The following is a 15,240-nucleotide window of genomic DNA, read 5'->3' as shown; positions in this document are numbered from 1 at the left end:
TACAAGTGCTCGATCATAGACGAGTCAGCGGAAGCAACAATATCTGAGTACAGACATAGGTTAAACAAGTTGCCATAAGATGGCTAGCACAAACTGGGATACAGATCGAAAGAGGCGCAGGCCTCCTGCCTGGGTTCCCCCTAAACTACTCCTGGTCGTCGTCAGCAACCTGCACGTAGTAGTAGGCACCTCCCATGTAGTAGTCGTCGTCGACGGTGACGTCTGGCTCCTGGACTCCAGCATCTGGTTGCAACAACCAGGTAGAAAGGAAAGGGGGAAAAGGGGGGAGAAAAGCAACCGTGAGTACTCATCCAAAGTACTCGCAAGCAAGGATCTACACTACATATGCATGAATATATGTGTAAAGAGGCAATATCGATGGACTGAACTGCAGAATGCCAGAATAAGAGGGGGATAGCTAGTCCTATCGAAGACTACGCTTCTGGCAGCCTCCGTCTTGCACCATGTAGAAGAGAGTAGATTGAAGTCCTTCAAGTAGCATCGCATAGCATAATCCTACCCGGCAATCCTCCCCTCGTCGCCCTGTGGAAAAGTGATCACCGGGTTATCTGTGGAACTTGTCTGGATGTGTTTTATTAAGTATCCGATTCTAGTTGTCATAAGGTCAAGGTACAACTCCGGGTCGTCCTTTTACCGAGGGACACGGCTATTCGAATAGATAAACTTCCCTGCAGGGGTGCACCACATAACCCAATACACTCGATCCCATTTGGCTGGACACACATTTCTGGGTCATGCCCGGACTCGGAAGATCAACACGTCACAGCCCCACCTAGGCACAACACAGAGGTCAACATGCCGGTCTAAATCCTATGCGTGCAGGGGTCTGGGCCCATCGCCCATTGCACACCTGCACGTTGCGAGGGCGGCAGGTGAGCAGACCTAGCAACCTCCATCACAAAGGAAGTTGCGTTAACGCAGTCCAACCCGGCGCGCGCCGCTCAGTCGCTGACGTCACGAAGGCTTCGGCTGATACCACGATGTCGAGTGCCCATATCTTTCCCGCGTAGTTGGTTAGTGCGTATAGGCCAGTGGCCAGACTCAGATCAAATACCAAGATCTCGTTAAGCGTGTTATTATGAAGCAACCACGAACGCCGACCAGGGCCAGGCCCACTTCTCGCGTAGGTGGTCTCAACCTGCCCTGTCGCTCTGCCACATAGTAATAGTCGGGGGCCATCGGGAACCCAGGCCCACCTCTACCAGGATGGAGCCACCTGTCCTTTCAGCCCCCACATCGTAATCACCTGCCCCGACTTTAGTCACCACCTGAATAGTATGTATGTATAGTATATACCCATGATCACCTCCCAAGTGATCACGGCCCGATAGTATAGCATGGCAGACTAACAAGAATGTAGGGCCACTAAAGGTAAACTAGCATCCTATACTAAGCATTTAGGATTGCGGGTAAGGTATCAATGACTGTAGCAACAATGACAGGCTATGCAACAGAATAGGAGTAACCGAACAGTAACATGCTACACTACTCTAATGCAAGCAATATAAAGAAGAATAGGCGATATCTGGTGATCAAGGGGGGGGGGCTTGCCTGGTTGCTCTGGCAAGAGAAGGGTTCGTCGTCGATGTAGTCGATCACAGGGGTACCAGCAGCAGTCTTGAGGTCTACTGGAAAGAAGTAACGGAGGGGGAACACAATAAATAACAGAGCAATCAAAGCATCACAAATCATAACATGGCAATACGCGCTGCCAGGGTGCCAGGGGTGATCTAACGCAGGGATAGGTGATACTGTGAAGTGGGGGAAAACATCCGGAAAAGTATTCCCGGTGTTTGACATATTCAGACAGATGAAACGGAGGGAGATTGTTGCATGTTCGCTATGCTAGGGATGTGTGGCGGACGAACGGGCTGCATATCCGGATTCGTCTCGTCGTTCTGAGCAACTTTCATGTATAAAGTTTTCCCATCCGAGTTACAGTTTATTTTATATTAATTTTCAAAGTTTTAAAACATTTTTAGAATTAACAGAATTAATTAAATTCGAAATTGCAAATATGGCGTCAGCATGATGTCATCAGTCAACCGTCTGTTGACTGGGTCAACAGACGCGTGGGTCCCGTTCGTCAATGTCACAGATTAGCTAAACAGAGCTTAATTAGTCTTAACTAAGTGATTAGGTTAGTAGACAGGATTAATTAGATTAATTAATTGGGCTTAATTAAGTTAATTAATTTAATTAATTTTCATTTTATTTATTTATTTATTTTATTCTGGGCCGTGGGGCCCCCTAGTCAGTGGCCCAGAGGGCCACCGCGGGGTGGGTGCTAGCGGGCGATGATGCCCAGCCTGTTTGGGCGCTTGCCCAGGACGACAGGGGGCGACGGCCAGAGACGAGGCTGCAACAAGGGCACTGCGGGCGGTCGACGGCGAGCGGCGCCAACGAAGGGTGACACCGGTGATGTAGAACAGCAATAAGGGGTGCGGGCAGCAGGAGGAGCAGGGAATGCGACGGAGCCGAGGGCGCCGGCGATGGGGCGAGCGGCGGGTGGTCTGCACAAAGGCGAGGGACAGCAGACCGGCGGAGGCGGCCACGCGCAGGGCGGGCCGTGTGCGAGGCAAGGCCACGGGCGCCAGGTGCGGGGCGAACGCGGTTCAGCGAGGAGAGAGGGGAGAGGAGGTCGGGCCTCACCGCGCGTATAGGGGATTGGCAGTGGGGCGCGAGGAGGAGGACGGGGACGAGGCGACGACGGAGAGGATGCAGGCCGGCGGGGTGGCTCTGGCGTCGTGGCCTCCGGCGAGGTTCTCGGGCAGCAGCGCATCCAACTCGGGGAAGAGGGGGAGGCGATGCGGTCCGGCGATGGGCGGTTGAGGACGAGGCGGCGAGGTCCAAGGCGACGGCGTCAGAGCGATGGGGACGGATCCAGGCCGCGTCAGGCAGCGGCGGAATCGGGCGTACGCCCCCCCGATCCAGATCGAGGGGGGGAGGGAAGAGATGAGGGGGATCGTGGGGGATCTGTGCAGTCGGGAGTTAGGGTTTCCCGATTGGGGGGGGGGGGGCTAGTTGGCCAGGGGCGCGAGGGGGTGGGCCGACAGGCCGCTCGGCCACACGGCCAACTAGGCCAAGGCCCAGTCGGGGGGGGGGGCAGTTGTTTTATTTTCTTTGTTCTTTTGTTTGTTTTAGTTTTAGTTCTTTTTTCTTTTTCTTTATATTTCTTTTCTCCAGTTTTTATTTTACTTTTAAGTTTTTTTTTGTAAAATAAGGCAATAGCTCCTAAATTAATGTTTCAGGACAACCTACTGCATAAAAAGTTTTACCCCGAAATAAAATATTTTTGTATTTTACGAAATACCAAAGGCAATTAAACAAGGGTTTTTGCTACTGTTTAAATCACTTTAGTGCATTTAAATATTTTATAAAAATGTGGATTCTCCAACATAATTACCTAAGAATTATTTGGCACCTCTAGAACATTTTCTTTTTAAAGTTTGAAAAACTTTTACCATTTGATTGATTTTTAGTTTTGATTTTGAACGGGGTTGAATCATCGCGAGATCGTCAACAGTAAATGTGGTGACGTGGCATCATTAGTAGAGGTTACTGTAGCTTAACTATCCGGGCGTCACAATTCTCCTCCACTACAAGAAATCTCGTCCCGAGATTTAAGAGGTGAAATAAGGGGGGAAAGGTGCTGGTAGCGAAAGACCTAACGAGTCTTCTCGGTCTTGGCTGCCCTTTCGAAGAGGTTGATCCCTTTCATTGATGTCTTCATTTCTCTGCATCAATGCATCATGATGAAGTTATCGTCCTTTCTTTGGGATCTCCATCGCACTTACGAAAGAATAAAGGGGGAGCATTCCGGGAGAACGAACCTCGGCAAGGTTGACTATCTGGTAGATAACATCGAGGAAGGAGGTGGAAAGTAACTCTCGAATTGAAACCTCTGAAAATATCGAGAGCAAAGTAAGGAGGTATTATGGGAAGTTTCGAGCTGGCAGGCAACCGTCTGTTGCCTGAAACAAAGTGTGAAAGGGGGTTCAGAGCAACGAAATTAAGTATTGTGTTTAATACCAGAACTGCGGATCACACGGAAGGTGGCTCGTGAATTACATACGAAGCCAAGCGTGAGGAATATCTTTGGAAACAGGGTGTACATGAGAGTCAGGTTTCGATCCTGTGGAACAGTGGGTTATGGACCCACCACATGGGTTAAAAGTAGGAAGGGCGATGACGTCTTGCATTATCATGTAAGCAAGGCATGTCAGAGGTTAGCCTGTCAGTTATATGTCAGTAACAATGTTGGTACCAAGGGCGAGGGACGAAGAGAACCATTTTCCTGCTCGTTGAAACGAGGCGGACCAATAGGCTAAGTTCTCATCCATCGGTGGTTACCGGAATGTCAACAACAATAGTAACAGGGTCTTACTGAAAGAGTTGTACACCGAGGTGTTTACATAAGCAGAAGAACATTACTGCTTAGATCAAATAGATTGCGAGAAAGGTTAAACAAAACAATGGAAAGGAAAAGGTGATCTTCATATTAAACATAACAATGGAAAGGAAAATGTGTTTAAACACATATTTCAAGGGTATATCCTTCCCAAGGACAAGAGAGCATGATATCCATGACATGATATAATGTAGAAAACTCTTTAGATAAGGTGAGAGAAATTTCATGACATTACCCATACAGTGGTGTTTGGGTAATTGAGCAGGACACATTTAGCATTGGGCTTCAAATGTTCTTGTTGAAAATAGGAGTACCATAGACAAGCTTCGAGATAGCATTGACATGGTCACTGGGTAAAGATCAAACTTTGGATACACAAAGTATCCATCAGGAACAACTTATAGAATAAGTCTTACAATTTCCTCATGGAAGAATAGCTAGCATTGCTAAAAAGGAAGCTATAACAATAGGTCCTCCGGCCAGGTGTACTCGGCATGACACCACCTTACCAGGTCATATAACGACCAATGTTATAACTTTTGAAAATATGTTCCAACCATCATATCTGACCAAGATTCAAATCTGATTGGTGTCATGATACCTCAGATTCAGGATGTCCAATAAGAAAGGTGCAACACAAATGGACGAAATGACATTGCAAGATTCTCGGGAAATGAACTATGGGAGCGGGTTCCTGAAGCAAGAGTTAATCAGAAAACCAACAAGAGGATGAGGAGGTGGCTGATAGAATCAGCGCAATTCATCGAGATTAACAAAAGATGGATTTCCACAATTATGTGAACAAGGAGATAACATTTGTCAGATCAAATGGTATAATGATGTATGCTTGAGGAAAACATACACAATTAAACATTGGTTGAAAGGTGCACCCGAATATGGGCTGGGTTGCACGACCAATGTTGGAATGGTGATTCAATAGTCAATAGTCTAAGAATGAACGGCTGATCATTAACTTCAAAACAAGAGGGTTGCTAGAAGGGTAGAATCCAAACAGCACCGCTCACTTGTTGATACCCCGGTTGGAATCAACACGAGGACCCAAGAAAGAATGGTGATGGTGAGAAGTATCACCATACCAAGTTCCTCCTAAACTACTCCTAGTCGTCGTCAGCAGCCGGCACGTAGTAGTAGGCACCTCCCATGTAGTAGTCGTCATCGACGGTGCCGTCTGGCTCCTGGGCTCCAGCATCTGGTTGCGACAACCAGGTAGAAAGGAAAGGGGGGGGGAGGGGGAGAAAAGCAACCGTGAGTACTCATTCATAGTACACGCAAGCAAGGATCTACACTACATATGCATGGATATATGTGTAAAGAGGCAATATCGGTGGACTGAACTGCAGAATGCCAGAATAAGAGGGGGATAGCTAGTCCTATCGAAGACTACGCTTCTAACAGCCTCCGTCTTGCAGCATGTAGAATAGAGTAGATTGAAGTCCTTCAAGTAGCATCGCATAGCATAATCCTACCCGGCAATCCTCCCCTCGTCGCCCTGTGGAAAAGCGATCACCGGGTTATCTGTGGAACTTGTTTGGGTGTGTTTTATTAAGTATCTGGTTCTAGTTGTCATAAGGTCAAGGTACAACTCCGGGTCGTCCTTTTACCGAGGGACACGGCTATTCGAATAGATAAACTTCCCTGCAGGGGTGCACCACATAACCCAACACGCTCGATCCCATTTGGCCGGACACACTTTTCTGGGTCATGCCCGGAGGTCAGCACGCCGGTCTAAATCCTATGCGCGCAGGGGTCTGGGCCCATCGCCCATTGCACACCTGCACGTTGCGAGGGCGGCCGGTGAGCAGACCTAGCAACCTCCATTACAAAGGAAGTTGCATTAACGCAGTCCAACCCGGCGTGCACCGCTCAGTCGCTGACGTCACGAAGGCTTCAGCTGATACCACGACGTCGAGTGCCCATATCTTTCCCGCATAGTTGGTTAGTGCGTATAGGCCAGTGGCCAGACTCAGATCAAATACCAAGATCTCGTTAAGTGTGTTATTATGAAGCAACCACGAACGCCGACCAGGGCCAGGCCCACCTCTCGCCTAGGTGGTCTCAACCCGCCCTGTCGCTCTGCCACATAGTAATAGTCGGGGGCCGTCAGGAACCCAGGCCCACCTCTACCAGGATGGAGCCACCTGTCCTTTCAGCCCCCACATCGTAATCACTTGCGGGTACTCAACGAGACAACCCGACTTTAGTCACCACCTGAATAGTATGTATGTATAGTATATACCCATGATCACCTCCCAAGTGATCACGGCCCAATAGTATAGCATGGCAGACTGACAAGAATGTAGGGCCACTAAAGGTAAACTAGCATCCTATACTAGGCATTTAGGATTGCGGGTAAGGTATCAATGATTGTAGCAACAATGACAGGCTATGCAACAGAATAGGAGTAACCGAACAGTAACATGCTACACTACTCTAATGCAAGCAATATAAAGAAGAATAGGCGATATCTGGTGATCAAGGGGGGGCTTGCCTGGTGGCTCTGGCAAGAGAAGGGTTCGTCGTCGATGTAGTCGATCACAGGGGTACCAGCAACAATCTTGAGGTCTACCGGAAAGAAGTAACGGAGGGGGAACACAATAAATAACAAAGCAATCAAAGCATCACAAATCATAACATGGCAATATGCGCTGCCAGGGTGCCAGGGGTGATCTAACGCAGGGGTAGGTGATACCGGTGAAGTGGGGAAAACATCCGGAAAAGTATTCCCGGTGTTTGACATATTCAGACAGATGAAATAGAGGGGGAATTTTGCATGTTCGCTATGCTAGGGATGTGTGGCGGACGAACGGGCTGCATATCCGAATTTGTCTCGTCGTTCTGAGCAACTTTCATGTATAAAGTTTTCCCATCCGAGTTATGATTTATTTTATATTAATTTTCAAAGTTTTAAAATATTTTTAGAATTAACAGAATTAATTAAATTTGAAATTGCAAATATGGCGTCAGCATGATGTCATTAGTCAACCGTCTGTTGACTGGGTCAACAGACGCGTGGGTCCCGTTCGTCAATGTCACAGATTAGCTAAACAGAGTTTAATTAGTCTTAACTAAGTGAGTAGGTTAGTAGACAGGATTAATTAGATTAATTAATTGGGCTTAATTAAGTTAATTAATTTTCATTTTATTTATTTATTTATTTTATTCTGGGGCGTGGGGCCCCCTAGTCAGTGGCCCAGAGGGCCACCGCGGGGCGGGTGCTAGCGGGCGATGATGCCCAGCCTGTTTGGGCGCTTGCCCAGGACGACAGGGGCAACGGCCAGAGACGAGGCCGCAACAACGGCACTGCGGGCGGTCGACGGCGAGCGGCGCCAACGAAGGGTGACGTCGGTGATGTAGAGCAGCAATAGGGGGTGCGGGCAGCATGAGGAGCAGGGAAGGCGACAGAGCCGAAGGCGCCGGCGACGGGGCGAGCGGCGGGTGGTCTGCGCGTAGGCGAGGGACAGCAGACCGGCGGAGGCGGCCACGCGCGGGGCCGGCCGTGTGCGAGGCAAGGCCACGGGCGCCAGGTGCGGGGCGAGCGCGGTTCAGCGAGGCGAGAGGGGAGAGGAGGTCGGGCCTCACCGCGCGTGTAGGGGATTGGCAGTGGGGCGCAAGGAGGAGGACGGGGACGAGGCGACGGCGGAGAGGATGCAGGCCGACGGGGTGGCTCCGGCGTCGTGGCCTCCGGCGAGGTCCTTGGGCAGCGGCGCATCCAGCTCGGGAAAGAGGGGGAGGCGAGGCGGTCCGGCGATGGGCGGTTGAGAACGAGGCGGCGAGGTCCAAGGCGACGGCGTCGGAGCGATGGGGACGGAGGCAGGCCGCGTCGGGCAGCGGCGGAATCGGGCGTGCGCCCCCCGATCCAGATTGAGGGGGAGAGGGAAGAGATGTGGGGGATCATGGGGGATGTGTGCGGTCGGGAGTTAGGGTTTCCCGATGGGGGGGGGCTAGTTGGCCAGGGGCGCGAGGGGGTGGGCCGACAGGCCGCTCGGCCACACGGCCAACTAGGCCAAGGCCCAGTCGGGGGGGGGGGGAGTTGTTTTTTTCTTTGTTCTTTTGTTTGTTTTAGTTTTAGTTCTTTTTTTCTTTTTCTTTATATTTCTTTTCTCCAGTTTTTATTTTACTTTTAAGTTTGTTTTTTTTGTTTTGTAAAATAAGGCAATAGCTCCTAAATTAATGTTTCAGGACAACCTACTGCATAAAAAGTTTTCCCCAAAATAAAATCTTTTAGTATTTTACGAAATACCAAAGGCAATTAAACAAGGGTTTTTGCTACTGTTTAAATCACTTTAGTGCATTTAAATATTTTATAAAAATGTGGATTCTCCAACATAATTACCTAAGAATTATTTGGCACCTCTAGAACATTTTCTTTTTAAAGTTTGAAAAACTTTTACCATTTGATTGATTTTTAGTTTTGATTTCGAACGGGATTGAATCATCGCGAGATCGTCAACAGTAAATGTGGTGACGTGGCATCATTAGTAGAGGTTACTGTAGCTTAACTATCCGGGCGTCACAATTCATAAATGCTTTGTTTCTTTGTACTGCACGTGCTCACATATTTAGGTATCGGTATGAGTAGCATACCGTATTTGTCATGCTTCTCGTTTAATCGTGGATTAGTCTAATAAAAAATATGCTGATATTTCCGACAATCCAAAAACCTTATTTTAGGCACTTTTCGATTCAAGGCTTCACCGCTACACTCAAACTGGAAAAGTTTACTGGAAGGCATTTTAAGTGTTGGCAGACGAGTACCACCTTGTGGCTCACAGCTATAAACGTGTTCTGGGTCGGTGCGGTGGATCCCGCAGAAATGATTGCTCCTGAACAGGATAAGGTGTTCAGGGATGCCACACCTGTCTTTGTGGGAGCCATTCTTACTGTGATCGTAGACAAGTTGGCTGCCGCATATCTGCATATGCACGTTGCCAAAAACATGTGGGATGCGCTTGAAGCTAAGTTCGGCGCAACCAATGCTGACCGAATTGTATGCCATGGAGCAGTTCCATGATTACACTGAAGGAAATATGCCCTAGAGGCAATAATAAAGTTATTATTTATTTCCTTATATCATGATAAATGTTTATTATTCATGCTAGAATTGTATTAACCGAAAACATAATACATGTGTGAATACATAGACAAACATAGTGTCACTAGTATGCCTCTACTTGACTAGCTCGTTTATTAAAGATGGTTATGTTTCCTAGCCATGGACAAAAGAGTTGTCATTTGATTAACGGGATCACATCATTAGGAGAATGATGTGATTGACTTGACCCATTCCGTTAGCTTAGCACTTGATCGTTTAGTATGTTGCTATTGCTTTCTTCATGACTTATACATGTTCCTGTAACTATGAGATTATGCAACTCCCGTTTACCGGAGGAACACTTTGGGTGCTACCAAACGTCACAACGTAACTAGGTGATTATAAAGGAGTACTACAGGTGTCTCCAAAGGTACATGTTGGGTTAGCGTATTCCGAGATTAGGTTTTGTCACTCCGATTGTCGGAGAGGTATCTCTGGGCCCTCTCGGTAATGCACATCACTATAAGCCTTGCAAGCAATGTAACTAATGAGTTAGTTACGGAATGATGCATTACGTAACGAGTAAAGAGACTTGCCAGTAACGAGATTGAACTAGGTATTGGATACCGACGATCGAATCTCGGGCAAGTAACATACCGATGACAAAGGGAACAACGTATGTTGTTATGCGGTTTGACCGATAAAGATCTTCGTAGAATATGTGGGAGCCAATATGAACATCCAGGTTCCGCTATTGGTTATTGACCGAGAATAGTTCTAGGTCATGTCTACATTGTTCTCGAACCCGTAGGGTCCGCACGCTTAAGGTTTCGATGACAGTTATATTATGAGTTTATGAGTTTTGATGTACCGAAGGAGTTCGGAGTCCCGGATGAGATCGGGGACATGACGAGGAGTCTCGAAATGGTCGAGACGTAAAGATCGATATATTGGACGACTATATTCGGAGTTCGGAAAGGTTCCGAGTGATTCGGGTATTTTTCGGAGTACCGGAGAGTTACGGGAATTCGCCGGGGAGTATATGGGCCTTATTGGGCCATACGGGAATAGAGGAGAGAGGCCAAAAGGAAGGAGGCCTGCGCCCCCCCTCTGGTCCGAATTGGACAAGGGGGGCAGCCCCTTTTTCCTTCTCCCTCTCCTCCTCTTTTCTTCTCCAACAAGGAAAGGAGGAGTCCTACTCCCGGTGGGAGTAGGACTCCCCCCTTGGTGCGCCTCCTCCATAGGCCGGCCGCCTCCCCCCTTGCTCCTATATATATGGGGGCAGGGGGGCACCCCAAAGACACAACAACAATTGATCCTTGAGATCTATTAGCCGTGTGCGGTGCCCCCCTCCACCATAGTCCTCCTCGATAATATTGTAGCGGTGCTTAGGCGAAGCCCTGTGACGGTAGAACATCAAGATCGTCACCACGCCGTCGTGCTGACGGAACTCTCCCTCGACACTTGGCTGGATCGGAGTTCGATGGACGTCATCGAGCTGAACGTGTGCTAGAACTCGGAGGTGCCGTAGTTTCGGTGCTTGATCGGTCGGGCTGTGAAGACGTACGACTACATCAACCGCGTTGTTCTAACGCTTCCGCTTTCGGTCTACAAGGGTATGTAGATTACACTCTCCCCTCTCGTTGCTATGCATCACCATGATCTTGCGTGTGCGTAGGAAATTTTTGAAATTACTACGTTCCCCAACATACACGATGGTTGATAACCGTTCTGTATTGGACCAGGCTCATGAATTGCATGACCAAGGAGCTGGAGCTCCTAAAGTGTGAGTTGCTGAACAAGTTTGTCACGAGTTGCATTATTGCAAAACTCCCTCCTAGATGAAGGAACTTTGCTACTTCTCTCAAGAACTTGAGACTTGAATTCTCTGTTAAGGATGTCATCGGTCATCTAAGTGAGAGCAAAGGACTCACACGTCAAAGGAGAAGAGGGTTCTTCTAGCGCCAATGTGGTGCAAGAATTTCCACAAGTTCAAGGGAAAGAACACTGTCCAGCAGAATACTACCTTCAAGAACAAGGGTAAGAAGAAAGATAAAAAAAAGAGATGGCTGATTTACTTGTGGTTCATATGAACATTGGGCAAACAAGTGCCCAAACAAGTACAAGAAGTCAGGACAGGACTCCCAAGTCTATCAATGTGACTATGAGAAACAATGATGGGGCATCTAGGTATGGTAATCTGTTTAGCGTACTTTTAGTTTGTGAGTCCACTGATTGGTGGGTTGACACAGGTGCAAATATTCATGTGTGCGCTGATATGTCTTTATTCTCTTCTTATGAGGTCGCACAAGATTGCTCCGTCCTGATGGGGAATGGCTCGCATGTTTTTGTTCATGGTGTTGCCATGGTAGATGTGAAGTTTACTTCAGGAAAGATCGTGCAACTGAAGAACGTGCAGCTTGTCCCCGCCATCAAGAAGAATCTCATTAGTGGCTCCTTTCTATGTAAAGAAGGGTTTGAGTTAGTATTTGAATCCAATAAAGTAGTTGTATCTTGATGTGGACTGTTTGTTGGAAAATGATACGATTGCAGTGGTTTGTTCTACCTTTCCCTTGCGGATTTCTGCAATAAAGTCATGAACCAAAACATTCTAGCGTAAATGAATCCGAGGTTTGTTATTCACGTCCTTGTCACATAAATTTCGGTTGTATGAGGCAGATAGCTAAGATGGATTTAATTCCAATTTTTACATTAGCCAAAGCTCTAAGTGCCATGCGTGTGTGCGAGCTAAGCAACCTCGTAAAGCCTCACAAGTCTACGAAGGAGAGACACCTGGCTCCACTAAAGCTCATACATTCAGATCTCTGCGAGATGAATGGTGCTTTGACTAAAGGTGGAAAGAAATATTTCATGATGTTGGTTGATGATTCCACTAGATTCTGCTATGTGTATTTGTTAAATACTAAGGATAAGGCTCTACACTACTTTAAGATCTATAAAGCATAAGTTGAGAACCAACTTGAAAAGAAAATAAAGTGAATCCGGTCTGTTCATGGTGATGATTTATTTTGTGCAAAACATGGTATTATTCATGAGAGGATGCCGCCCTATTCATCCCAGTCAAACGGGGTTGCCGAACGGAAAAACCATACTCAAACAGATTTGGTTAACACCATGTTAGATACATCAGATTTATTCAAGGCATGGTGGAAAAGGTTGTATTGACATCATGTCATGTCCTGAATAAAGTTCACACAAAGGATAATTATAGTACTCCTATGAGCAATGGGAAAAGAAAAGAACTACACTCTCTTACTTGTGCACTTGGGGCTATTTGGCAAAAGTCAACGTGCCGACAATCAAAAAGCATAAGTTGGGACCAAAGACTGTGAACTGCGTTTTTCTAGGCTATGCCAAGCATAGCGTTGGCTATAGATTTCTAGTGGTGAAACCTAATGTACACAACATGAAGGCCGGTACGATCATGGAGTCTAAAGATGCTACATTGTTTGAGGATATTTTCCCCATGAGAGACATGCAAAGCACTTCTAGATTGGAATCCTATGAGACTCCTGAACCTGCTATTCCGATGGAAGATTATGAACACAAAAGTGATGAAAGTTCCACGAAGGATGATGAGGAAGCTCCTATTAGGAGCAAGATACAGAGGAGTGCAAAGTTGTTTGGTGATGATTTCCTCATATACCTCATGGATGACAACACTCCCAGTTCCATTCAGAAGTTTATGCATCACCGGATGCTGACTACTGCAAGGATGCGGTCCATAGCGAGATGGGTTCCATCTTGGCTAACAGGACACAATAGATCATTGATCGTCCTTATGGTTTCTAATCATTGGGATGTAAATGGGTGTTCAAAAAGAAGCTTAAGCCCGATGATACTGTTGAGAAGTACAAGGCTAGACTTGTGGCCAAGTGTTATATCCATAAAGAAGAAGATTTCTTTGATACTTACTCACCCATGACTAGACTGACACCATTCAAGTGTTACTCTCGTTGGCTGTCTCGCATGGTCTTCTCAATCTGGGAGATGTACATTGGTATGCTGTTGAACGAGTGATGCATTATTTGCAAGGTATTGTGAACTACGAAATTCACTATTCTGGGCACCCGACGGTACTTGAGGGGTATAGTGATTTGAACTGGATATCTGATGCTGATGAGATGAATGCCACAAGTGGATATGTCTTCACACTTGGTGGTGGTGTTGTTTCCTGAAAGTATTGCAAGCAGACGATCTTAACGAAATCGACTATGGAAGCAGAACTCACAGCATTAGACAAATCATGCATCGAAGCAGAATGGCTTTGAGAGCTCTTGATGGATTTGCTTGTGGTTGATAAGCCAGTCCAGACTATACTTATGAATCCACAAAGCACATAAGAAGAAGATTAAAATCTGTCTGGCATTCTAGAAACTCTGGAGTGATAGCGTTGGATTACATCCAAATGCTAAGAATATGACGAATCCCTTCATGAAAGGGCTATCACGGATTGTGATAGAAAATGCATCGAGGGAGATGGGCATGAGACCCACATAAATTTCCATGTGGTTAACATAATCTATGTGATCGGAGATCCCGTGAATTAGGACCTAGGAAAATAATATAGCGGTCAACTGAGGAGAGTATCCTTACTAACCCACTCCATTGGAGATGCAATACTCTCATAATTTGAAAGGCACACTGACTTTTGTCTTAATGTGTTCCAAAGCTTGTGTAAGTAAGATGCTAGCCTACAAAGCATTCTTTGGAGGAACACACCTATGTGAGACCGACTGCTGGTCACAGTCCATGAGATTGGGTAATCTCTAGAAAGCTCATGAGAAGGTAAGGAGTATGGCTAATAAGCTCCAGTGGGGTTTAGCCTTTAGCAGACACGTATCAGCTGACAATAGGCAAAACTTCTGCACGCTAAACTGATAATTCAAGACATAGTCCATTGTTCAGTTGTGAAGAAGTCTAATCCTGTTGCTCTTGGTGGAAGTTCAACTTATAATTCTTCACTAGAAATTCTGGTATATCAAATATTGTCTGGAATAGCTGACAAAATTATGTGCCTCGAGATTTGGTGGGGGGGTTATTGGATTATAGTGGGCTTAGGCCCATATAACACAATATTGGATTATAGATGAGCTTAGGCCCATATAAGACAATAATCCTTGGTTAATCTCTAAGGCCCATTTATGTGCATGTCAAGTGGTGGGAAGTTTAGTATCATACTGCTAGAGTAAGAAGAGTGAGACCCCTTTATAAGGGCTGCTCTACCACATGCCATTGGGCGCTTCGGAAGAGGAGTTGTACACGCGCACTCCTCTTCCTTCGCCGCCGCCTCGCCACGCTTCGCCCTGTCACGACGCGCGCGCTGCGGGTTGCGGGAATGAGCCGAGCCGAGCCTTATTTTTCCAGTCAAGAATGGTTAATAATTGTGGATTAATTAACGAGTCGCTTACGAAAGTGCCACTGTCCGAGACGTTGGACCGTGAGCTATTCGCAGCCCAGGCCCATATACCCGACGACATATATAAAGAGGTGCTGGTCTATGTAGTGAACCCTAACTCACTCAGTCCCTCCTGCACAACCCTAGCCGTCATCTACCGTTCCTCTCTCTGTGCTGCTTCTGACGATCCCGTCGCGACGATCCTGTGCATGGTTGGTCGAGAGAGTAGGTGCCTCCGGAACCCTGTCGTTCGAGATCTTGCCCAGGAGAACGGGAATAAGGTTTTTAGGAAGTGTCTCAATGCGGCTGCTCCCGATCCGTCTCCGTTCTCCTCTG

General features: G+C 47.0%; 1 protein-coding gene across 1 annotated transcript; it reads right to left on the bottom strand.

The window, feature by feature from the left end:
* Positions 1 to 133: 133 nt before the first annotated feature.
* Positions 134 to 9,449, bottom strand: LOC123115213 (uncharacterized). Its single transcript, XM_044536437.1, has 4 exons — positions 9,234 to 9,449; positions 2,674 to 3,041; positions 1,573 to 1,649; positions 134 to 243 (listed from the first exon to the last, which is right to left on the bottom strand). Exons 1-4 carry the CDS (start codon positions 9,447 to 9,449, stop codon positions 146 to 148), a joined length of 759 nt encoding a protein of 252 aa, XP_044392372.1. The 3' UTR covers positions 134 to 145.
* Between the last annotated feature and the right edge of the window lie 5,791 nt (positions 9,450 to 15,240).

This window comes from Triticum aestivum, chromosome 5B (assembly GCF_018294505.1).
Source record: "Triticum aestivum cultivar Chinese Spring chromosome 5B, IWGSC CS RefSeq v2.1, whole genome shotgun sequence".
In the NCBI taxonomy this organism is placed as follows: domain Eukaryota; kingdom Viridiplantae; phylum Streptophyta; class Magnoliopsida; order Poales; family Poaceae; genus Triticum; species Triticum aestivum.
This window is presented reverse-complemented; position numbering and strand designations above follow the sequence as displayed.

Excerpts from the sequence above, each read along its gene's own strand:
- LOC123115213 (XM_044536437.1), bottom strand. The coding sequence starts at position 9,449 with ATGGCATACAATTCGGTCAGCATTGGTTGCGCCGAACTTAGCTTCAAG. Across the intron at positions 3,042-9,233 it reads ACCGCACCGACCCAGAACAC|CCCCCCCCCCCCCAATCGGG; the intron begins GTTTATAGCTGT and ends CTGGCCAACTAG. Across the intron at positions 244-1,572 it reads TCTCTTGCCAGAGCAACCAG|ATGCTGGAGTCCAGGAGCCA; the intron begins GCAAGCCCCCCC and ends TGTTGCAACCAG.